Source organism: Palaemon carinicauda, chromosome 6 (assembly GCF_036898095.1).
Source record: "Palaemon carinicauda isolate YSFRI2023 chromosome 6, ASM3689809v2, whole genome shotgun sequence".
Lineage (NCBI taxonomy): Eukaryota > Metazoa > Arthropoda > Malacostraca > Decapoda > Palaemonidae > Palaemon > Palaemon carinicauda.
This window is the reverse complement of record NC_090730.1, coordinates 85955925-85980924: the sequence shown is the minus strand read 5'-3', so window position 1 is coordinate 85980924 and position 25000 is coordinate 85955925. Positions and strand designations below refer to the sequence as shown.

The 25000-nt window shown below is 36.4% G+C and overlaps 1 protein-coding gene across 1 annotated transcript in view; it reads right to left on the bottom strand.

The window, feature by feature from the left end:
• Positions 1–25000, bottom strand: part of LOC137642591 (apoptosis-resistant E3 ubiquitin protein ligase 1) — a 723802-nt gene that overhangs the window by 537050 nt on the left and 161752 nt on the right. Inside the window, exon 4 of the mRNA XM_068375282.1 lies at positions 4304–4460. Coding sequence (XP_068231383.1) covers positions 4304–4460 — 157 coding nt within the window. The remainder of the gene's footprint in view (positions 1–4303; positions 4461–25000) is intronic.

Below are 25000 nucleotides of genomic sequence, written 5' to 3'. Positions count from 1 at the left end.
AAAGCTAGTCTCAGGGTTCACTCCGAAAAGATCCCCTGATAAGTCACTCCGAGGAGTACTATACTTGTCAACAACTGCTCATGCCCACCCGCCGAAGCAGAGCAAATGCTGGGGCGAGCAGGTGCTGACACTCTTTTAGTCCTCTACCTCTGGAGTCTCGAGGGCAAAGATGGGAATCAACCCCCAGGGAGGATGTCCGCTCCCGTTGCGCACCTAACCGCAAGACCTCCAGTAATGTTTCCCTGCACGGGGAACCTGTGAGCCCCAAAAAAGGCCACAGCAAACAAACTGTTTTGTCAGAGAGCAACTCCCCTACTGCGGCGTCCAGCACTGCTTTGCTAGGGGAAGCAATAGATTGTCCCGAAGTCACATGAGTGCCACCTGTACTCGACCAACTCCCAAAGGAAGTCGATTGAGCCGTCATCATGGTGAGGTCAAGCCGACAGAGAACAATGGTGAGGTTTCTTATATTTCGAGGCGACCTCACCTGTTTGTTTTTACATTAATCCGTTATATTTGAATATATTAATACCCGAGCTCTGAGAAAATTACATAACTCCCAGACAGTAATATATAAAAACACGGAATATCCAAAGGTCTCTTAAATACACTCAAAATAAAACTGGGTAATTATTATCAAGATCTATTCAAAACCACCTCTTATTTTAATTCTTTAATAGGGATATGAGAGAGTACTGGTGATTGAAATAATACACCCTACAAAAATAAATATATTCTATAAAAATTACAACACTTTGAAAGAATTTACTTTTAAAAAATCACTCGAAATATTAAGTATGAACAAAACCTGGATCAAGACAAAAGAATGTTTACAATCTCAAAATTACATAATCACTTGTCTCGAAATATTAAATCAGAATAAAACCTTAGACAAAGACAAAAGAAATAATTACACTCTGAAAACTATATAATCACTTGTTTCACTAGAAATTAAATTTTACACCAGCATTTAATTTTGATACTTAATGAAAATAGTTACCCTTTAACACTTTAAATGATTTAACTCCTATAGAAATTACAAAGTAACTGATAAACTTACAAGTTTTTGGCTTGAACTAAGTAATCATAGTTAAGCCAAAATAAACATACTTCACGTTTTTACATAAATCTCCCTGGGCTACTTACAAAGATTTACACAATACCAGCACTTGCCACAACACAATAAATTTAAAATTTCTTGCCAAGTTGCAGCAACGTTTTAACACACCACACGATATACATTGGGCACAAAATTGCTTTAGAGAGGACACTCTCGAGGCACTTGAGAGAGGAGGATGAACTTTGGCTCATTCCCTAGACAGGCTGTTTCTCTTTTGACCTACGCATCCCTAGGGGCACATATATATGGACTTAGTAACTTCTGATTACAGAATTCTTGTGGCTTTGGGCAGACACCTAGCGACGGCAAAGTTACCAACTAGATAAAAATTCAGGAGGACAAACCTTGCTTTCAAGGCAACTCTCTCTCTCAACAGCTCCTCCCACCCACTGTTCTCAGAAATAGAAAAAAGGATAAAAACTTACTGTGGTTTTCGAAAACCTTCTAAAACGCAAGGCAAATATAAGAATTGCGTATTTTCTCACAAACATGACGCAATACCTCATAAAAATATGAAAGAAAAATTTACATAGCCCTCGTTCATACCTCATAGGGTTATATAACACTCTTAAACAGTTACATAAGACTTCGAAACAAAATATGTGAAATAAAAAGTAAATTCTTGAAAATAACAAATTTACATATACTGACTTAAAAGAATACAATAAAGTTAACGATGAAAGTCTTACGTAATTTACATACCTTAAAAGCTGGCTATTCACCTCTTAAATACACAAATAAAATACCTGTACATAAATAAAATATATATATGTATATATATATATATAATATATATATATATATATATATATATATATATATATATATTTATACATATATATATTGTATATATTCATAATGAGTTACTTAATACTCACTTAATTATTTTATGAGTGGGTGTCAGGAAATGAATTATTCCACATATGTCCATAATGTATGAGTTAGTACATGTATGTAATAGGTTTATTTGCAAGTTTTATTCATTAATAAGAAATAGAGAGACAAATGAAGTTATATGTAAATGTGAAGGAATACATTAAATCAGAGACAGACGCAAGAGTGAAAGAAGGGAAGGTAGGTGTTGTTAAAATTTGCCTAAGTGTTTATGAATTGTAGTCTAAACATGACGGCTTATTGTGCAAGAATGCTCATATCACTCCTAATGAGTCACGGGATACGCTGCAGGAAACTCATAAAACAAAGGAACAGCCACGTTGAGCGTTAAAAGTGACACTCCCCAATTGGGCCTATATAAACCCCAGTAAGAAGGTGACAGTCCTCTTCTTGCCAAAGACAACACAGTCTCCAGGTCCAAGTGGACCTACGATCTGACATATCCCATCGTGGGGTAGTCATGCAAACAGTTCTGATAGTCCGACTACCAAATCGACACAAACGGAATGAAAGTCACCTGACCCGATTAGCAGCTGAGAAAGGGGAAACCACATCTCCCTTAACACAAAAGAAGGGTAACACATTGCGAACTTGTAATGGAGGACGTTGAGCTCTCTCTCTCTCTCTCTCTCTCTCCTCTCTCTCTCTCTCTCTCTCTCTCTCTCTCTCTCTCTCTCTCTCTCTCTCTCTCTCTCTCTCTCTCTCTCTCTCTCTAGGGTGATGTAGAGAGCAGTTACCAGAGGACCAAAATCATCTTGCAGTCCAGCTGTCCCGTTGAGATACTACTGCTAGAGGGTTATGTGGTCTTTTGACTGGCCAGAGAGTCAATTTCATGGAAAATAAACATGAAGCTTCAAATAATAAACGAGGCTTGACAGATTCCCTCTTAGCTTTCTCCTTCCATCGCCTGTTAAACCTCGACCACTAGGAAGACAATCACTGGCGACACACCTAGCATGGAAATTCCTACGTGCAGGATTGATCCCTACACACAGGGCAGAGACCTTGAGGCTCGGTCTCCTCTGCAGACATGATAGTGCTGCAACAGCGCCCTTCATTACCTGGACAAACCCGCATGATCAAGATCCCCACGAGCAGTCACACCTGTAAGCGAAAAAGACTAAAAGGAAATTTTTAGCTTTTTAGGCCAGTTACTAGGGAAATTTTTATTTGGTTTTCATGGGGGAGTAAGACATCTCTTCTCCCCCGAGTTTAAATAGAATGTCAGGGTTGTTTTTCTTAGTTCTGGTGTGAGCGAGGTGGCTAGTCTAACACCGCTGACCCCCTCCGCTAACTAGCTAAAGGTAGTTACACCTAGCAAAAGCTTTAACAGCTGGTTTCAGCTAGCGTCGAAATAATACTCCAACATAAAGACCTCAAGGTTTATATATAATTCCAGAACAAATAATGTTTACAAAATAGTTGCTGTATTCAGTAAGGCAGTAGAGTACATACCAACTACGTACTGGTATTTGCATAAATTTCAATTAAATATAGTATTTGTTTAATATCTTATCTACACATTTCAGATATAAAACAGGTAGGAATCTACATAACAGCACAGTTATAAATGTCACAAAAACATGCACTTTAACCAAAAGAAAAAGAAAATTGTTAAGAAACATTCATGGATTCAAAAAATAGACGAGATTGCTTAGTCATAAAATACATGCTCCAAAGGTTTTATAGAGTACAGTAATTTCTATTACAATAACCCAAGAAATTATCTACAGTACTTCAAAAATTGAAAGATATTCACAAACTGTATAATTTGAAGGATCTATCAAAATCTGAAAAGTGACAAAAAAATAAGTCACTAAATGTATTGCTTCCTACCAGTCTATTAAAAAATAGCAAATACATAATTCAATATACCGTACAGCTTCTTTTGTCAGTAGGTACCAAAATTCCTGATCCAAATATTGCACTGATTTATATCCAATTTTTTCCCCTTTCACATTCCATTCCTACTGATATATAAAATGTATAATATAAGATAGTTCATTATTCAAAATATAAAAAAATAGTTGCATTATAAAACCTACCATTTCTGTGTCTTATACCATTGGAAATTTTATAAAATACCTGATATCAACCTTATAAAAATTTGGCAATTCCCTAACCAAGTATCAATTTTCTTACTTCATTAATTTACTCACTGTTACCATGTTCTAATGCATCAATGGGAACTAAAAAAGAATAACACAAATTTTATGTTTCCATGGCATACTACCATTGTCTTCTAAATGAATAATAAGTAAATGTAATAAAAATTTCTTTACCACCCACCTTGGTAAACCAGATTCAGAGCCATGTTTCTTCAAAAAATGGCGAAGTATAATTCGCTGCTTCAGATCAAAAACTGCTACTGTAGTACGTTCTTGATCTGCTAGAGGTAGGCCACGAAGAGGTCCCATTTCAACAACATCAACAAGTCTCCAAATTCCTATAAAATAAACATAAGACTCATTTTACATTCCAAACAAATATCTGTAGTTACTTTAATCAAAGTTTAATCTATATTACGATACTGTACAATATACTTAAAATATCTAAGGTTTCCAATTTCATTATAAAAAAGGATTTTAAAATACATTATTTATTTTAGAGCAAACCCAATCATTCTAATTCAGCTCATGTAATTTACAGACACTTCCATCCCTATAGAAGACAAAGTCAGCTGGTAATACTGTACATGTGAATAGATTGGGTGATCTCAAGAATATAACAGTCTTATTCCACATTTGAGAGCAACAGTTCTCAGTGCCTGTTTCTAATCCCTCTTCATTTTCCAGTCTATTATGTACATTACTGTATACAGTATTCTCCTTATGTGATGTGTTTTCATTATTTTTCCTTGATCCTTAGGTCAGATATTCTGTTTAGATATGATTTTGAGAAACAACGGAAATACCAACTCATGACCTGTAAAGATGGTACTGTATATTGCTAATACTGTATTGTACTTATATAGCTTTTACTCATTTCGGTGTTATCTTCAGATTTTGCTTTTATTGTTCTAAAAGCTCAGAACTACCAGATCCAGATCTATGAGGATCAACGTATAGTTGTTTGTTAGAGAAATCTTTCTCGGAGATCTCAAGCCCTTGCTCACTCTAGGATGGAAAGAATCTCCCGGAGGAAGAGTAATTGCTCATTGATGCGTCTTGTATTTCCAAGGGATGATCAGAAAAATGTCCAATCCCTCCTAGGCCGGGTTCTGGCCCTTGCCCCAGCCATTCATGAGCAGCCTTTAAACCCTTTAAAACTTGCCAGTAACTACCGACACCTGTTATAGATTTGCAGAGCCAACATTCTAGCTGTGTTGATATCATATTCTTATAAAAGGACAAATGTTTGTATCCCTACAGGAACAAATTGATACTAAAATATAGTACTTTTGAATTTGACAACAATCTTTTAAGCTTTAAGGGGACAGTCCGCCATGGTGTTTTGACATAACTTTCAGAAATCGAAAATCGTTTTATTGTTTCTATGTAAGTAGAAACATATTGTACATGCTCTCCAGAAGTTTCAGCCAATTATTTTTACAAATAATGAATATATGGTGGTCTTTAAATGATAACGTCATCCTTAGTGCATCGTCTGCATGACAGTTTAACAGAATCGTCTTTGTGTGTTTATTTTTGCATATATACAGTAATGTATGGCAATTTTTTCACTCATGTTTCGAAATCTCGTACATCTGGCAAAGATAGAAGGCAATGGTAGAGGGTAGGTGAACAAAAACTACGAGCTACGAGAACAGTAGCCAGAATTTCCAAAAACGTATAAAAATTATAATGCATGTGTTTGTTTACTTGCAGTTCGTATGTAGTGTACATTGTGTTTTCACAACGTCGTCGTGAACTTTATAGTAAGGCCAATGTTACCTAAGGTCATAGAAAGAACAAAAAGTAAGCAGAGAGCAACAAAAAAAAGAATCAAGAAGAGGGGGAAACATGAATAAGAGTACCCGTACAAAGCTGGAACATTCTAACTAAAACTCTGGCAACAATGAGAGGACACTGGCAATTCATGACACCCTTACGGCAAGTGTATTAGTACACTTAGGATTTAAATACCTCGTTTAGGGTGCATTTATGTAGGAATAAACAGTAAAAGTACAAAGTAAGGTTATCATAATAATATCTTGTTTTTCTAAAAAAAAAGAAGTGAAAATTTTTTACAAACCTTAGGGAGCTCATAACTCAAAAACATACTTATTCACACTTAGGTACATTTTTCTCACTTATTTATAGTTCGATTTTAGAGAGAAAGATATCATTGAAAAGAGAAATAAATATCCCACAATTTTGTGTACCAGAATTTTGATTTGCCTTCTTCTCTTCTTTCATGAATATTTTACGTCTACACGAAGAAAATATAGAAAAAATTCATTAAAAAAAAAAAAAAATCTGTCACAGAATTATTCAATTAAAAAAAACCTTTTGATGGTAAGATTTTTAATACATTTTATGTCATATTAGTGAAGATAAATGTACCTAAATTTCTTTTTTTTAATCATGATTTTGCTATATCAAAAAGTTTTTGATCAAATGACTTAGAATTTTTATCTGATGAACTTATTATATATGTCTAAGACCTATATAAAAATTGTGTATTTTGAATTAGAAAAAAAATTCATGGCACGGCGGACGGTCCCCTTAAGGGGCCTGGCCGGTATACCAATATATGGGGGTATAGGACGAAAAACACAAAATCCTGAAAAAATTCAGGAGAATGCGTATATGAAATACTTTGTCAAAATTCCTCTTACTTTCATAGTTATAAGGTAATTAGTAAAAGTAACTCAATAAACCTAAAATATTGATTCCTACAAGAAAATGCAGTATTTCTTCTATTATCGTAAATTTTGGTAATTATTACATTCTAATATGAAGCAAATTGTGAGCAATGGCATCTGTAGATTCCATGAATCACAAGACGAAGTATTACAAAGTAATTACACCTTTTGGCCTTCAGTGTTAGCACAAACATCATAGAGAACACGTTTGAGTTTGACCGCCGACATTCACTTGTTTTTATGTCTGTTTTTCTTGCTTTCAGCAAAAATTTCATATTGTCATGAGGAAAAGACAATTTCAACTTCTGGCTAACACAAAGAAGAAGAAAATTTGCTCTACTAAGAGTTCATAAGGGGGTAATACAGGTATTGGTGATATTAGCGGAGTTAGTGAAGGAGAGAGAGATGATAAAGGAGCGAGTGTCTCACCTAAAGAAGCAAGATATTGAGCAAGGGGATCTTAATTTATGATTAAATTATGACAGAAAACATTGTTTTGGTTCATTAATATCCAAAAAATAACAAAATTCATAATAATCATGATCTATTAATATTGTCCTTGTAAAAATACAAAGAAAAACTTTGAACTCCCGTATCTGAAAACTATACTTACTGACCTTCAAATTCTATCTTCTTCCTTAGTTTTAAAGATATAGTGCTGAAATTTGGTATATAACTTAGAGAGATGTTATAAAATAAAAAAACAGAGCCCCTTTTTCCAATTCTTTTTATATATTTCTTTATTTATTTTCCTTATATTATAGGGTTTATTTTTTTTACCAAAATGAAAAAATTTATATCTAGCAAAAAAATGACTTAGAAAAAACTATTTTATTGGAGGTCTAGATTGGGTCTAGGGAGGAGATAGAATTTGAAAACACTGATTTTCTGGATAAATCCACCTGGCATCGCAAAACCGAAGGTCAGAGACAAATATCTTATGCAGTTTAGAGATGTACTAAGTCACCTTATTAAGTGATATGAATGTCAAAGTCCTATCCTTAAAAAACGGTATTAGTCGGCCGGCCCCCTTAAACTGGGCATTAACAATAATATGGTAGGAATCTATATCATATCATGTAGGGACTACGATGAGAAAAAGGTCCGGCAGACCAGAGGAATCTTTTTTGTTCATTTAGATGAACATTGGAGCCTGCCTTGTGGGTTCTCCGGTCTTTTGGTAAGATACTCACAAAATGTTGACCTTGAAATGAATTTTAAAAGCAGTAGAAATACAGTGATGCCTCGCAACACAAAATTAATTGGTTATGTAAGGGATTTCGTGAAGTGACTCTTTCGTGTAGCGAGTCGCCTTTTACATGTAAATAGCCTAATTTGTTCCAGACCCTAGAAAAATACCACATTAAATTATTATAAAAAGGATATTCACCACTAAACAGTACTAAAAACATGAAAAGTACTGTATTTTGATCATTTAATAATAAATTAATAATATTCTGGAAAAGAAGTGTTTAGTTAGAGCAAACAGTAAAAATAAAGTAACAAAAATGTGGAACCTAACCTTTGGAGTGAGGCAATGTCCGAGAATGAAGTGTGGGGCGGTAGAGGAGGATGAAAATGGCGGAAAACGTTTACGTACAAGTGGCAGAAAAAGTAAACACTGAACGTTATAAAACAGATTTATAAATGACAGAAAACATCAAAGATTAATTTTAGGAAACGCATCCATAAATGTCAGGAAATATTAACACTTAACTTTACGATAAACTTAAAATAAAATTTCTTATTGTTTTTCTTTTTCTATTTTTTTTTACTTTACATTTTCTATTTTCCAAATCTACTTACACTACGTATTTTCTTCATCACTGACACTTTCGTTTCTTAGCTGGCGTTTGGTCTGCTTCTACCAAAGGCCTCTTACTAAAATATTCGTCCAAAGAATCTTGTATCTGCCTGCTTCTTAAAATTTTCCTGAGCACACTTAACTGCATGCCAGCCTCGTATTTCTTGATTATTTCTATCTTCATCTCCATGGAAAACATCAACCTCCTATTCCCTTGACATCAGTGACTTTCTTGGGACCCATGGCTAATGACGTATCGTAAGTATCACACACGATAACAGTCCGTACTGTAAAATTGTTACAAAAGCATATGTCCATCTTCTAAATCGACACTACAAATTATTCAGGCTCTTCAGTTAATAATGCCGACCTCGTGTACTACTTATGGATGTACTCAAAAGATTCGACAAAAATTGAAATGCTACTATTACATTTCATTAGTAACTACTTTATTTTCAATGTAATCCTATATAGCATTGTAAAATGAGATAAGTGCAGAATGCTAGCAGCAGCAAGAATATTGGCTCTGCTGCTGCATTCAGTAACATTATGCACTATTAATATTGTCATTATTTATCATGATTACTAATTCTTATCATTGTCTTTATTGTTTCTGCTATGTCATTAATATCATTGGTATGTTTTTTTTTTCTTTTACAATTTTCCAAAATATGAGTCCTTAGAAAGGAATGGATTCGAGCTACGCGACAAGAAAATTTTACTCCAACTACTAATTCACGATTATACTCTGAGCACTTCAATGATAAAGACTTTGATAGATCGCTAACAAATGTTCAATTGCGAAAAGAAGTTATTCCTTCCATACTGTATTTGAATAATTTCCTGCTCATCTTATGAAGGAAGAGAAGCCCAAAAGGAGGCCACCAGAAACCCGTTTTTTGTTAACTGACGAAACGTCAGTGGAAACTGCTGTTAAAAATGTAGTAAGTGAAAGAGATTCTTTAAAAAGAAAACTCAGTGATGCGGAGGAAAAAGTGAATTCCTTGAAAAAGAAAATTAATTCATTACAACAATCCAAGCAATGGTTTGCTAAAAGGAACAGAAATTTACATAGTCTTATACCTGAACTAAGACATATTTCTTTAATAAGTCCAGCAAGTTTGAACGTACTATAAAACTGTGCAGGCGGGGTATCAGACCTTTTGAAAAGACAAATTGCATTAATACATCCACTGAGACTGAATATTCTCCAGCACTGAGAAGTTTTACCCTTACTCTTAACTTTTATTCTGCTCATGCATATCGTTATGCAAGGAAAATGTTGGACACATGCTTACCACATCCTAGAACTACATCAAAATGGTACCAGCAAGTCCATGAACAACCATGATTCACTAGTCATTCATTTTCAGCATTGATGATGAAAGCTGATGCAACACTGAAAACCAGTAACCATTATGATATTCATTGATTAAGGATGAAATAGCAATTAAATAATAAATCGAGTTGGATGGCATGAGATCTTACGGTCTTGTTGACATGGGTACTGAACTGGATGATGAAAGCACTCCAGTTCCAAAAGAAGCACTTGTATTTATGGTGAACTCAATGAATGGCAGTTGTAAATTACCAATAGGCTATTTTTTGATAAACGGACGAGGTGCAGCTGAGCGTGTTAATTTATTAAACCAATGTTTGGCTTAAGTTGCATTCAATGGCGGTCATACTTATCTCTCTGACTTTTGATGGACTATCAACAAATGCTGCTATGGTCAAAAAGCTTGATTGCAGTCTAAGTTTCTTAAAATATAAAAACTTGAATTTCTTCATTCAGTGAGAAAAGAGCAGATATTTGTTTTTTCACCCATGCCATATGCTAGACAATAGTAGATATTTGTTAATTGTTTTTTACCCATGCCATATGATAAAGTTAACTAGAAATTCATTAAGGGAAAAAAAACATTTAGTTGATGTGGAGGGAAACTTAATCAAGTGGGATTTTATTGAAGAATTACATCAGCTCCAAGAATATGATTATTTGCATTTGGGGAATAAATCAAGATCGCAACATCTGGCATAGATTAAAAAAAGATGAATGCTAAACTTGCAGCACAATTACTAATGAATGTTGCAAAATCACTGCAGTTCTGTCTTCATGCCAATTTTGTTGAGTTCAAAGGATGCCAAGCAACAATCAATTTCATTACCATTATAAATAATTTGATATGATGGATTCAAAGAATTTGTGCTGGTGAGATTTAAAAGACCAATACAAAAAGGATGATGAAAGATTCTCTAAAGACTTTTTGGGCCATGCTGAATTATATCTAAGACAACTTAAACTTCCACGTAGTAAACAATTGTCGAATTTCAATAGCAAAACAAACTTTCTTGGATTCATAATTTGTATAGAGAGTTTGATTTAAATATATGATAATTTGATAGGTTGTCCTGAACCCAAATTGAAATAGTTAATGTATAAGATGAGCCAAGACCACCTAGAACTGTTTTTTTTTTATCAAATTAGATCTATGGGAGGATATCCAAGCCACTGATGGGGGCAAGCCAGCCTCAACTTGGTGCCGGTCCAGGATCGGGTAAATGGGGAGGGTTGGCGGCAGGAAAAGCATCGGGCTATGAAAAATTAGCCAAAACAACTAAGGTCAGTGAGTATAATCAGAATTATGTTAATGCTAGGGTGTTCCCCTTGATCGACGTGTTGGGACCTCACCTGATCCCTCTGAAAAATCGGCAAGAGCTACCCTGTCATGGGCGGGCTGGGTTAAAGAGGCCAGCTCAGAGGAAAATATCTAAGGAGAGGATGAGAGTAGCAACCCTGAATGTGGGGACTGGAAAAGAGCAGGAGCTGGTTGACCTCATGGAGAAAAGGAAGAATGGAGTGCTGTGTGTGCAGGAGACCAGGTGGAAGGGAAATAACGAAAGAGAACTAGGCGAAGGTTGTAAATTATATTACAGTGGACCAATATGGAACGAAGAAATGGAGTAGGAATAATATTATCAAAAGAGTTGAAGGAAAATTTGATTGGGGTGAATAGGAAAAAGGACAGAATTATGAGTTTAAAGCTAGGACTAGGTGCAACAATAGTGAATGTGGTGTGTGCCTATGCCCTGCAAACTGGATGTGCAGAGAAGGAGAAGGATACATTCTGGGAGGAGATGGACCAGGAGCTTGGAATAATTCCTGCAAGGGAAAGGGTAATTATAGGAGGAGATCTGAACGGCCACTTGGGAATTAGTAGGGATGGGATAGAGAGAGAGCATGGAGGTTGGGGTGTGGGTGAGAGAAATGATGGGGGAGAAAGAGTGATTGACTTTGCATTGGCTTTTGACCTAGCAATGATCAACACCTTCTTTGAGAAAAAGATTAACAGACTGATTACTTACAGTAATGGTGGCAGGCAGACCCAGATAGATTTGCTGCTGTGTAAGAGAGACCATCTGAAGGAAGTTAGAAATTGCAAGGTGATAAATGGGGAGAGTGTAGCAGCGCAACACAAGTTAGTGGTAATTGATTGCAAACTAAGGAATTGTAGAAGTAAAAAGACGAGAATGGACCCAAAGATTACGTGGTGGAAATTGAAAGAGGAAGAACTGAGTGTCTTGTTTAAAGAAAGAGTGCTCGAAGCATTAAGGTTACATGAAGATGTACAAGAATGGTGGACCGAGAATAGTTAAGTGATTCTAAGGATCGGTGACTAAGTACTTGGAAAGTCATCAAGAAGAAGACCCCCAAAATGATAAAGAATCGTGGTGGTGGAATGATGAGGTGCAAAAACAGGTAAAAAGAAGGCAGATCTATCAGGACAAGAGCTGGATAAAGAAAACTATAAACAAGCAAAGAAAGAAGCAAGAAGAGCAGTAGCAAAGGCAAAAGCAGAGACATTAAATGAAGTCTATAAAGAGATGGAAACACCAGAATGAGAGAAGAAAATATTACAAATTGCTAAGGCCCGAGATGCTGCATCTAAAGACCTGACACAGATAAGGCAAATAAAAGATAGCAATGGTATAGTTCTAGCAGAAGAGAATGAAATTGAAGGAAGGTAGGAAACTTATTTTGAAGGACTATTGAATGAGGAGAGCCCAAGAACAGTATTTGAAGATGGACTCCCAAACAAGACAGTTACCATAGGAGTGACTAGAAGAAAAGTAGAACAAGCAGTAAAAAAAGATGAAAAATAGTAAAGCTGCAGGACCAGATAATATACCAGTAGAGGTAAGGAAGAGTCTTGAAGAGGAAAACATAGATATCTTGTGGGACCTCCCGCAGAAGATCTTCTATCAGGAAAATATGCCAGAGGAATGAAGAAGAAGCCTAATCATTCCCATCTATAAGGGGAAGGGAGACATCCAGGAATGTGGCAACTATAGAGGTATAAAGCTGATAAGCCATACTATGAAAATATGGGAGAAGATCATTGAGAAGAGACTCAAGAGATGAAACAATTGGTGAGGAACAATTTGGATTCAAGCCTGGAAGAGGTACTGTAGATGCAATATTTGCTTTAAGGCAGATGATAGAAAAACATTGGGAGGAACAGAAAGGATTACATATGGTCTTTATTGAAATGGAGAAGGCATACAATTGAGTACCATGTCAGGAGCTGTGGGGATGTATGAGAGAAAAGGGAGTCCCTGAGAAATACGTAAGAATCACCCAAGATATGTATGAAAGGGCAGAAGCAAATGTTAAGAGCAGTATAGGCCTAACAGAAAGTTTCCCAGTAAATGTGGGACTATATCAGGGGTCTGCATTGAGCCCTTACATATTTGATCTGGTCATGGATGTAGTAACACAAGGTATTAAAGATCAGTCTCCTTGGTGTATGCTTTTTGCTGATGATGTTAAACTGTGTAGCACTAGGAGAGAGGTAGTAGAAGAGAAACTGGAGGAGTGGAGAAGAGAAATGGAAAATAGAGAATTGAAGATCAGCAAGAAAAAGACAGAGTATTTGAGATTGAAAAATGGCGAGAATGGGGAAGTTAGTTTACAAGGAGAGAGATTGGAAAGAGTTGAAAATTTCAGGTATTTAGGATCAACAGTTGCAGAGGATGGTGATCTGGGGGCAGAAATAAAACACAGAATACAAGGAGGATGGAGGAACTGGAAAAAAAATGCGTGGAACACTTTGCGACAGGAAAATAGGGGTTAAGTTGAAAGATAAAGTACACAGGACAGTTGTGAGACCGGCAATGATGTATGGAGCGGAGTTGTGGGCAATAGAGAAGACAGAAGAGAAGAAGATGGATGTGGCAGAGATGAGAATGTTGAGATGTATGTGTGGGGTGACAAGATGAGATAAGATACGGAATGAGGTAATTAGGGGTACCACAGGAGTTAGAAAACTATCAGATAAGATCTAAGAAAGTAGACAAAGGTGGTATGGTCATGTCATGAGAACAGATGAACAATTGGGAATGGGTAGGTCGTTTCTTAGCATTATTATTGATTTTTTAAGTAAGAGATCTTAAAGAGTTGTAGTTGATGGGCACCATAGTGAGTATAGGAATGTGATATCCAATGTTCCACAGGGTAGTGTTCTTGGCCCATTACTTTTCATACTATATACACATGACATGTGGTTTGGTTTAGAAAACAAGCTTGTTGCATATGCAGATGATGCTAGACTCTGCATCAATTCCATCCCCTGAATGTAGATCTGGGGTTGGTGAATCCCTTAATAGAGATTTAGCTAAAATTAGTGCATGGTGCAAATTATGGGGTATGAAGTTGAATACTAACAAAACTCAAAGTATGATTGTAAGTAGGTCAAGGACGGTGGCTCCTCACCATCCGGATTTCAGTATTGATAATGTTTCTTTAAATTTGTATGACTTTTAAAATTTTAGGTGTGATTCTCGACAGCAAATTTACTTTTGAGAAACATAATAGGTCTGTGTCTTCCTCAATTGCACAAAAAATTGGCTTATTGAGAAAGTCTTACAAGATTTTTGGTGATCAATCTATTCTGAAAGTGTTTTAATTCTTTCATTCTACCTTGTTTTGAGTATTGTTCTCCTTCTGGTTTTCTGCTGCTGATTCTCATCTTAATTTGTTGGACAGAAACTTACGGTCTATTAAATTTCTTATTCCTGATCTAGATATTAATCTTTGGCACCGTCGTTCAATTAGTTCATTATGCATGTTGCTTAAGATTTTTCATAACTCTGACCATCCTTTACATTCAGATATCCAAGGACAATTCGATCCTGTTCGTAATACTAGGTGGTGGTTAATTCTAATAGCCAGGCCTTCTCCATCATGAGGCTCAATACTACACAGTATTCTAGAAGTTTTATTCCAGCTGTTACCAAGTTGTGGAATGATCTTCCTAATCGGGTAGTTGAATCAGTAGAACTTCAAAAGTTCAAAGTTGGAGCAAATGTTTTTATGTTGACCAGGCTGACATGTGTCTTTTTATAGTTTATGTATGACATGTCTGTTTTTGACGTTGGTAATAGTTTATATAAGACATATCTGTTTTGACGCTGTTACTGTTTTTAGAAGGATTTATTGTTAATTTCTTTTAATGATTTATTCTTTTCCTTATTTCCTTTTCTCACAGGGCTATTTTTCCCTATTGGAGCCCTTGGGCCTATAGCATCTTGCTTTTCCAACTAGGGTTGTAGCTTGGCTAGTAGTAATAATAATAATAATAATAATAATAATAATAATAATAATATTGGGAGGAGAGTGATGGAAATGGAGGTACAGGGAAGGAGAAGGAGAGGGAGACCAGAGCGAAGGTGGGTGGACTGCATCAAGGATGACCTTCGGTCAAAGGGACTAACCGGTGATGAGGTGTGGGACAGAGGTAGATGGAGAAAGCTAACCAGAAACATCGACCCCACATAGAAGTGGGAAAAGATGTAAACAAAGAGGAAAGAAGAAGATCTATGGGAGGATGCAATATAAACCCAGGTGCCTGTCAGTTTTCTGCAGCTTATAAACAAATTTTACTTCATAACCACTTGCAGGATGTGCTCAAAGGGAACTGTATACCCCTGGAATCAGTAAACCTTCTTTCAGTTTCAAGCAGAGTTGAGTACTAAGCTCTTTCATTAAACTCTTCTGTCCAAGCCATAAATTGTTCAATGGATAGGAAAAAAATGCTGAATGACATAAGTTTTGAGACAAAACAAGCAGTTGATTTTGATGATGATGATTACACGTATCTTCCGAGTAGTCAACATTCGTCATTGTGTTCAAGCAGCATTGTTGCCTATATTGTGGAATTCGTTGCCTTTAAACTGGAAAAATCATTGAAGTGTCAAACCCGTATTAATGCTCTTAATGGTACCAATAAGAGCTCTGCATTCTTTATTTAGGTTGAAAAATAAAGGTGCTCTAATACACCCATCTGATGACGTGATTATATGCCTGTGCTGTGAAAAGAAATCCAGAGTAGGTAACAATTGGCATTGATACGCATATTGAATTGGATAAAAAGGGTATGCAAAACATTTCAATCTCTGTATTAGAATATTAAACTTTTATCAATACTATTTTCAAAATACTGTAAGCATATGTACAAAACTGAAGCAGTTAATAATCATACTGTTTTACTTACGAAGGCTGTAGCTAAAAAATACCTGCAGATCAGATATTTTCATGCTGCTAAAAATTCTCAGCAAGATTACTGGGAAGAAATAAACTGAAAAGTCGTCAGACATATACAAAACTGATACACCTTAAGTGACCAGTAGTCACTTCCTGAATGAATTGTATTTCAAAATATAATAAAAAAAACCCAAACGACGAATCATTTCCTTTGACCTTCTTAATAACTACTTCACTTTACAGGCCAGTAGTCACTTTATCTTCAACAGTTTATAATTCTCTGACCATATTTAAAGACTCTACAAACTGTTATCCTTTCTCTTTAGATCTTTAGGTACTCATAGTGTATCTGATATGGAAGGATAAACCCTTTAATCATCACCAAATTATTATCATTACCAGCCAAGCTACAACCCTAGATGGAAAAGCAAGATGCTATAAGCCCAAGGGCTCCAATAGAGAAAAACAGCCCAGTGAGGAAAGGAAACAAGGAAATAAAGAAATGATGAGAACAAATTAACAATATATCATTCTAAAAAAAAGTAACGTCAAAACAGATATGTCATTTATAAATTATTAACACGTCAAAAACAGATATGTCATATATAAACTATAAAAAGACTCATGTCAGCCTGGTCAACATAAAAACATTTGCTCCGACTTTGAACTTTTGAAGTTCTACTGATTCAACTACCCGATTAAGAAGATCATTCCACAACTAAGTAACATCTGGAATAAAACTTCTGTAAAGTATTGAACCTCATGATGGAGAAGGCCTGGCTATTAGAATTAACTGCCACCTAGTATTACGAACAGGATAAAATTGCCCAGGGAGATCGGAATGTAAAGGATGGTCAGAATTATGAAAAATCTTATGCAACATGCATAATGAACTAATTGAACGACGGTGCCAAAGATTAATATCTAGATCAGGAATAAGAAATTTAATAGACCATAAGTTTCTGTCCAACAAATTATGATGAGAATCAGCAGCTGAAGAACAGACAGGAGAACAATACTCAAAACAAGGTAGAATGAAAGTTAAAACACTTCTTCAGAATAGATTGATCACTGAAAACCTCAAAAGACTTTCTCAATAAGCCAATTTTTTATGGAATTGAAGAAGACACGGACCTAATGTGTTTCTCAAAAGTAAATTTGCTGTTGAGAATCACACCTAAAATTTTAAGTCATACAAATTTAAAGAAACATTACCAATACTGAGATCTGAATGTTGAGGAGCCACTGTCCTTGACCTACTTACAATCATACTTTGCGTGTTGTTAGTATTCAACTTCATACCCCATAATTTGCACCATGTACTAATTTTTGCTAAATCTCTATTAAGGGATTCACCAACCCCAGATCTACATTCAGGGGATGGAGTTGGTGCAAAGAGAGTAGCATCATCTGCATATGCAACAACCTTGTTTTCTAAGCCAAACCCCATGTCATGTTTATATAGCATGAAAAGTAATGTGCCAAGAACACTACCCAGTGGAACACCGGATATCACATTCCTATATTCACAACGGTGCCCTGCAACAACTCCTCTTTAAGATCTATTACTTAAAAAATCAATAATAATGCTAAGAAATGACCCACCCATGCCCAACTGTTTGAGTTTGAAAACAAGGGCCTCATGATTAACACGGTCAAAGGCAGTACTAAAATCAAGGCCAATCATACGAACTTCCTGACCATAATCAAGGGATTTCAGTACAGCATTGGAGATTGTAAGAAGGGCATCACATGCTCCAAGGCCTTAACGAAAACCAAATTGCAAACGAGGGAACAGATGATTACCTTCAGCAAACCTATTAAGACATTTTGCCAGAAGACGTTCAAAAACCTTAGATAACATGGGAGTTATAGAAATTGGGCGGTAATTAGTGGGACTTGAGCTACCACAAACACATTTACATAGTTGAGTAACATTACCAATTCTCCAACAAGTGCTAAAAGCTCTTCTTGCTAACTTGCGCAAAATAACAGCTAACTTTGGAACTAAGAAATCTGCTGTCTTTATAAAAAAACAAAGGAAAAATACCATTTGGGTCTACACCTCCATAAGCATCATGGTCCATCAACGAAGCTTTAATTTCACGAGATCGAAAAGCTAAACTACTTAGTTTAACCTCAGGAAAACAGGGATGAGGAAGTTCAAGTTTTTCATTACTCTGTTTACTGTAAAAAACATCAGCCAAAAGGGTTGCCTTTCCTTTTGGACAGTGAGAGACTGAGCCATCTGGTTTAAGTAAAGGAGGAACTGTTGCATCTACACCAAAGAGTGAAATTTAAGGGTAGACTACCATTTCTGTTACTGAGTTGTACCAGAAAGGGTTTCTTTTCTGGTTAAATTGTATTCCATTTCAGTTGAGGCATAAACTCTCCAAGCAAAAGCTTGAAGCTGAGTATAGTTATTCCAGGTCAAATCTGATCTGTTACCCTTTCAAAGATGATAGGCCTCCTGCTTCTCCAAATAATCACATCTACAATCATCATTGAACCACGGTTTGTCCTTCACTCGGTACCTTAGCACAGGAGAAGGGATACGCCTATCAATTATGTTGACTAGATTCACATTCAAAGGGACAACAGGATCTACACTATTATATAATTGTGACCAATTCAAGCACAAAAGATCATGCAAAATCCCATTCCAGTCTGCTTGGGATTTCATATAAATTTTACAAGAGTATGATACATCAGGGACAGGCTGCTCAGTCTTCACTACTAATGAAATCAAGGCATGATCAGATGTCCCGACTGGAGAACCAACCTTACTAGTTATATCTCATGAAAACATTAGAGGAAATTATCCGTTTACAAATGACATTTCTATCAGTATGTTAATTTTCCATTTCCCTTTCAAAGGAATTGACCCTTCTTAGAATTATCATAATACTCGAGAGAAACACGGAAAGGGTAAAGTGATGGCTGATTACTCTCCTCCCAGGTCCTTTTGCCTACGATGGGGGCATATCAGGTATGACAGTTGCTACACCGATTCCCATGAGTGTAGACTACCTGCCCCAACTGCATCCGTTTAACCTCCTTGATCTGAATGTGCACTAGATCACTTGTTGGGTAGCATAAACCATTCCTAAGGAGAAGTTGTTGTTCGACCTGTAGGTAACCTCCCGTAGATAGTGTGGTGTGAAGGTAGACTGTCTTCAAAACCCTTACCTTCAACACCTGCCCTACTGAAACATTCTTCTTGAAGGCTACAATTGCCCCTACTACATGTATTTTAAGGTCTCTGATGCTGGGAGGGGTCATGCCACCCTTATTCTCGTATACTCTCCTGAACGTTTCCCGTAACCAAATCAAGAAAGTGGTTCTGACTGATCATCATCTTCCTTACCCTTGTAGTTATAAAAACGTTTTGCATGGCTGGTCTACAGTGTGCAGTCCATTTCAGGTACCTCCCGATGGACAAAGCAGGAGGTCATCTAGTGAAATCAGAAACAGAACCAAGGTAGAAGATTGGGAATGACTTAAACGGCTCATAACACACTGTAGGGTTCTATGTTTTGGCTATGAATTACGAAACGAGCTTAAAGGTGATTTTCTTCCATCCTTCGGAGTATGAGACCAAGTAGGAGATACAGTGGAGCTCATTCTCTTGGCCAATATCAACAGTGCGAGGAAAACAGCCTTGACAGTTAGGTCCCTGTCTGATGTTTTAAGTACAGGTTCAAACTTGACTTTCCTGAGAAAAGACAGAACCTTTCTGATATTCATTCCAGAGGGCATACCAGCCTGAGAGGACAGGATTGTTCAAAACTCCTCATGAGTATTCAGATCTCTCTGGGAGCTCCAAGGTCAAGTCCTCTGAGTCAGAAGATCTGGCATAGAGTGGCCTGATAATCCTTGATCGCTTTAACTGACAAACTTTTATTCCTGCGGAAAAAACCAGGAGGTCCGTTGCGGCATACACGGATGCAAAGATTGGAGCAATGTCCTTAAACCAACACCATGCATTAAAAAGGCTGCCCACTTGCTTCGTAGACTACTGCGGAAGATTTTCTAAGGTAACCTGACATCTCTCTCATAATTTTCCTTGAAAACCCTCCTTTCCAATGATGAACTAGTCTTTCTCCATGAAGAGATAAGGATGAGAGTGCATTGAGGTACCTTTTCATGTGAGGCTGGCATAGGAAGTCTGGTCTCAACAGAAAATCTTGAGGTTCGTTCACAAGAAATGAATGAATGAATGATTTGAAGTTCTCTGGCGTCCTGACATTGAAGGTCATTGACGGCGATATCGTTTATTATAAATAAAGATAAAAAGAATATTCAATTAAAACCAGAAAAGTAAATAAGTTATAAAAGTTAAAAAGCATTAAGAAGACCTGATTCTGATATAAATTTAAAAATGCCACGAGCATTGTACGACACATCATGTCCAAGGATCTTGGCAAGGATGAACCTACCATCCTCACCCCGAGCCTCAAACAGATATATATTTCTTTGTGTTATAAGTGGTGCATTAAGTCAACAAATGCCTCACTGTCAATGGTATTAGACAGTCATCGCAATATTGTTGGTGTTGGCTAGCCAGCAGAAACTCGTGTGTCATCCGAGTGTGACCAATGCGGACACGACAAAAAGTAGTCTCCCATTTTTGGAGCACCCCATTATACCTCCAAGGGGATACAAAAATCACAATTTCTCTCATCTTATTTTCCGTTAAAACTATCCCAATGCTGTTGCCAATTGTTATAAATTAAGTTCTTAATTGCTGGTAACAAATCATTACAGAGAATGGCATACCTTCTTGTTGCAACTCAGCTGCAGCACTCTTTGCCAGTGAACCTACCTCTTCATTTCCAGACACACCTGCGTGTGCTGGAAATACCTTTCAGGCCAATAGTTAGAAATCACTCTGAAATCTTTAAAACTAAAGGGTTACAAAAATTAAAACCTTCTGAAGCTTGAAGGACACTTCTTGAATCACTATGGATGGTAAAATTGCATTCCTCTTTTAACGCTATTTCCTCAATAGTGGTTAGTATGCCATATAATTCAGCAGTAAATATGGAAGACATTGGAGGAAGTGCACCTCTATAGTTAAAAGAACTACTATATATTCCAAATCCAACGCCAGCATCAGATTTGCAGCCATCGGCATTTATAAAAATTGATTCCCTATGTTCTTCAACATGTTCCATAAAAAGAGACAGCTTCTAATTCAGTCATATTTTTTTTTAACACCTATAAAATATTTACAAAAAGATACCTCTGGTATTTTCCACGGAGGGGTTAATGATATCTTAAATGGAAGCAGCTTACTTCTAATTATATCAAGACTGTTTAATAATTGTTTCACCCGATAGCCATAAGGTTGAGGAGATTTTGGGTACAACTCGAAGTATGTTGAGAACATTACAAGGCTTGCAGTCTGAAAGGCTAAAGGGTTAGGGAGTCTTTGTAACCTAAACCAATACCGAATAATGGAAGACATTCGGTAATGGTCTAGAGGTAACTCTCCAGCATCAACAAGGAGACTTGGGATAGGTGAGGTTCTAAACGCTCCGGTGGACAATCTAATACTAGCATGATGTATTGAATTTAATATCTTTAATTGGCTAGGGGTGGCTGAGACGTATATTTCACACCTATAACTAATTTTGGAAAAAATTAAGGCCCTATATAATTTCAAAATAGTTTTACAGTCAGCCCCCATGATGTATGGAACAATACTATCAAAAGATTCAGAGCCTCAACACATTTAGCTTTCAACGCCTTTAAGTGAGGAACCCATTTAAGCCTAGAATCGAAAATCGATCCTAAAAATTTAGCTTTACCTACACATGGGATCCGTTGATCTTTCATGTATGTATCCAGATCTCAATGTAATACACAGATACGACAGAAATGGACAATATTATTTTGCTTGTTGAAAACTTTAACCCATTCATATCAGCCCACTGAATAATTTTGTCAATTGCGAGTTGTAGTTTTCTCTCAACCATTGCCATTCTAGCTCCAGCAAATGTTATGGAGAGATCATCAACAAATAATGTTGAGAGAACATTCCGAGGAATGACTGAAGATATCCCATTAATTGCTAATGCAAACAAGGTTACACTCAGCACACTACCCTGAGGAACTCCTTCTTCCTGATATTTACTCTCTCACAGAGTTCCCCCACTCTCACTTGAAAAACTATGTGAAAGACATGACTCAATAAAAAGTGGTAGCTCTCCTCTTAATCCCAATTCATTTATGGTTTTAAGTGTATTTTAAGTATACCATATCTCCTTGTAGTGTCATATGCCTTTTCAAGGTAAAAAAAAAAAAAAAGCCTTTTCAATGTTAAAAAAAAAAAAAAAAACCTTTTCAAGGTTAAAAGACTGTCACATGGTGCTGTTTGGAAGTAAAGGCTTCACAAATAGAGGACTCAAGTCGTATCAACACATTAGTCGTTGAGTGCATTTTTCTGATTTCACACTGAATAGATAAAAAAAAACTTTTTTTTTCTATGTACCACATCAGTCTTGCATTGACCATCTTTTCAATGATTTTACATAAAAAGGATGTCAATGCCATGGGTCAATAGTTTGCTGCTAAAGACTTGTCCTTACAGGGTTTTAAAAAGGCTAAAATAATGGCTAATTCCCAAACACTTGGATAACTATGATCATGCCATATTCTATTAATAATGCTTAAAATAAATAACTTTGTATTAAAAGGTACATGTTTAATCATTGCATATGGAATTCCATCGGGTTCAGGGGCTGTATCGTTACAATTAGCAAGTGCGGAATCAAATTCTCTTTCAGTAAAAGGAGAATTATACGACTCTTCCCTTCTAGTTGCAAAATTTTAAATTTTCTTTTCTTCAATGCTCCTATACTGGTGACCAGGAGCTGCTTCACACTTGCATGATACATTTGAAAAATTATCAGCCAGGGCATTGCCCACATCAATTGCTTCAGTCACATACTGACCGTTCACCTTCAACACTGGTGGTGGGTTTGGGGAAAATTTTCCGGCAATCTTTTTTATTTTCTTCAATACAGAAGATGGTGGTGTTCTACTGTTGACTGAGGTAACAAAAGATACCCAAGATGGGCGCCTAGCTTCTTTCATGGCACGACGTTACTGTGCTCTATACTTTTTGTGTGTTATCAAATTTTCCTCCGTACGGCATCTACACAATCTAGTCAAGAGATTTTCTGGTGGCTCTGTGCAAGAAAGACAGTTAATTCTGAAGACAACCAAGGGACTGGTCGTTGTTTGAATAATCCTGTGGTTTTGGGAATTGAATTGACTCCTGCTGTAAGGAAAACTTCATTCAGTAGGTCTATGGCATCATCAACACTCAAACTATTCTGCACTCCCCTCGATTTCACTTATCTCACGAAATTTAACCCATTCTGCCTTGTCAAGATTCCATCGTGGCAATCTTTGTAAAGGCGGACCCTTGTTGGTGTTTATAATGACTGGTGCATGATCACTAGTATGTCAATCATCAAATGTCCTCCAATCGAAATCAAGAAGGCAGTCAGAGCTTGTAATTGAAAAGTCAATGCATGACAAGGTACCTGTCTGAACATGGAAGTGTGTGGGCTCTCGTGTATTAAGGAGTCCGATATACTAATTTTACAGAATTGATGAGATAATATTGCCCCTGGTGTTTGCCAAAACATCAACTCATAAAGGATGTCTACCATTCATATCTCCCAGTAAGGGAAAAGGTTGAGGGAGTTGTTGAATGACCTCTACTAGATCATCATATAAAATATCATTTGGAGGCAAGTACAGAGAGCATATTGTATATTTTCTCCCTATATCAATTTGTGAGGTCTACGAATAGACAAAGGTATTTGGGGAACATCTCGACGAACGTACATGAGACTTCCGCCATGGCTCCCTGCATGTTGATTATATAGTGTTCTATAGCTAACATACTCTCGAGGACTAGGAGTGTTGGCATCAAGCTTAGTTTCCTGTAGACATACAATGATGGGAGAATGTTCACGAATTAGGAGCTTAAGTTCTTCATATTTGGTCCTTAAACCCTGACAGTTCCCTTGTAAAATGAGGAAAAAACTATGGATTATTTCTGGAAGACATTTAGGAGGAGGTCTTCCCATTAGTAGTTTTTAATCTAACATTATTACCTGTAGGTTTCTTAAGAGATGGTCCTGATATGGGTTTTACGTTTGTGTTTTTCTTTGTGTCCTTTTGATCTATTTGTTGAGGCAGATGGTGGACCTCAACTTGAATGTCTGATTTATTCAGTTTATGTTCTGGTTCATTAGAAATATCAACAGACAAAACATCAAACTTTAATGCTTCTGATGGAGGGGGGTGAGAGTGATGGCAGTCTCTCTCTTTTATAATTAATAGATGGTGGGATTCTAGGGTTTTGCACCTTTCCCACTACAGGTACACCAGTTAAGTTGGTTTAAGTAGAACCTCCATCAAATCAGGCAAGGACATGGCCTGAGAGAGGTTTGTACTAGTTTTTGTAATGGGGGACAAAGGCTGTACAGAAATCGGCAATGCATTAGAGCAGCCATTCCCAACCGAGGTTCCGCGAACGATCTCCAAGGGTCCCGTGAAAATTTGTTTTATTTAATTATTATCTATATATATATATTATATATATACTGTATATATATATATATATATAAATATATATATATATATATATATATATATATATATATATAAATATATATATATATATATATATATATATATATATATATATATATATATATATATTTCTACTCCGGTAAACATACCGTGAGAAATTATAGGCCTTACTTTATTTTTATATTTTTATCAACATATCGTAGGATATTATACAGT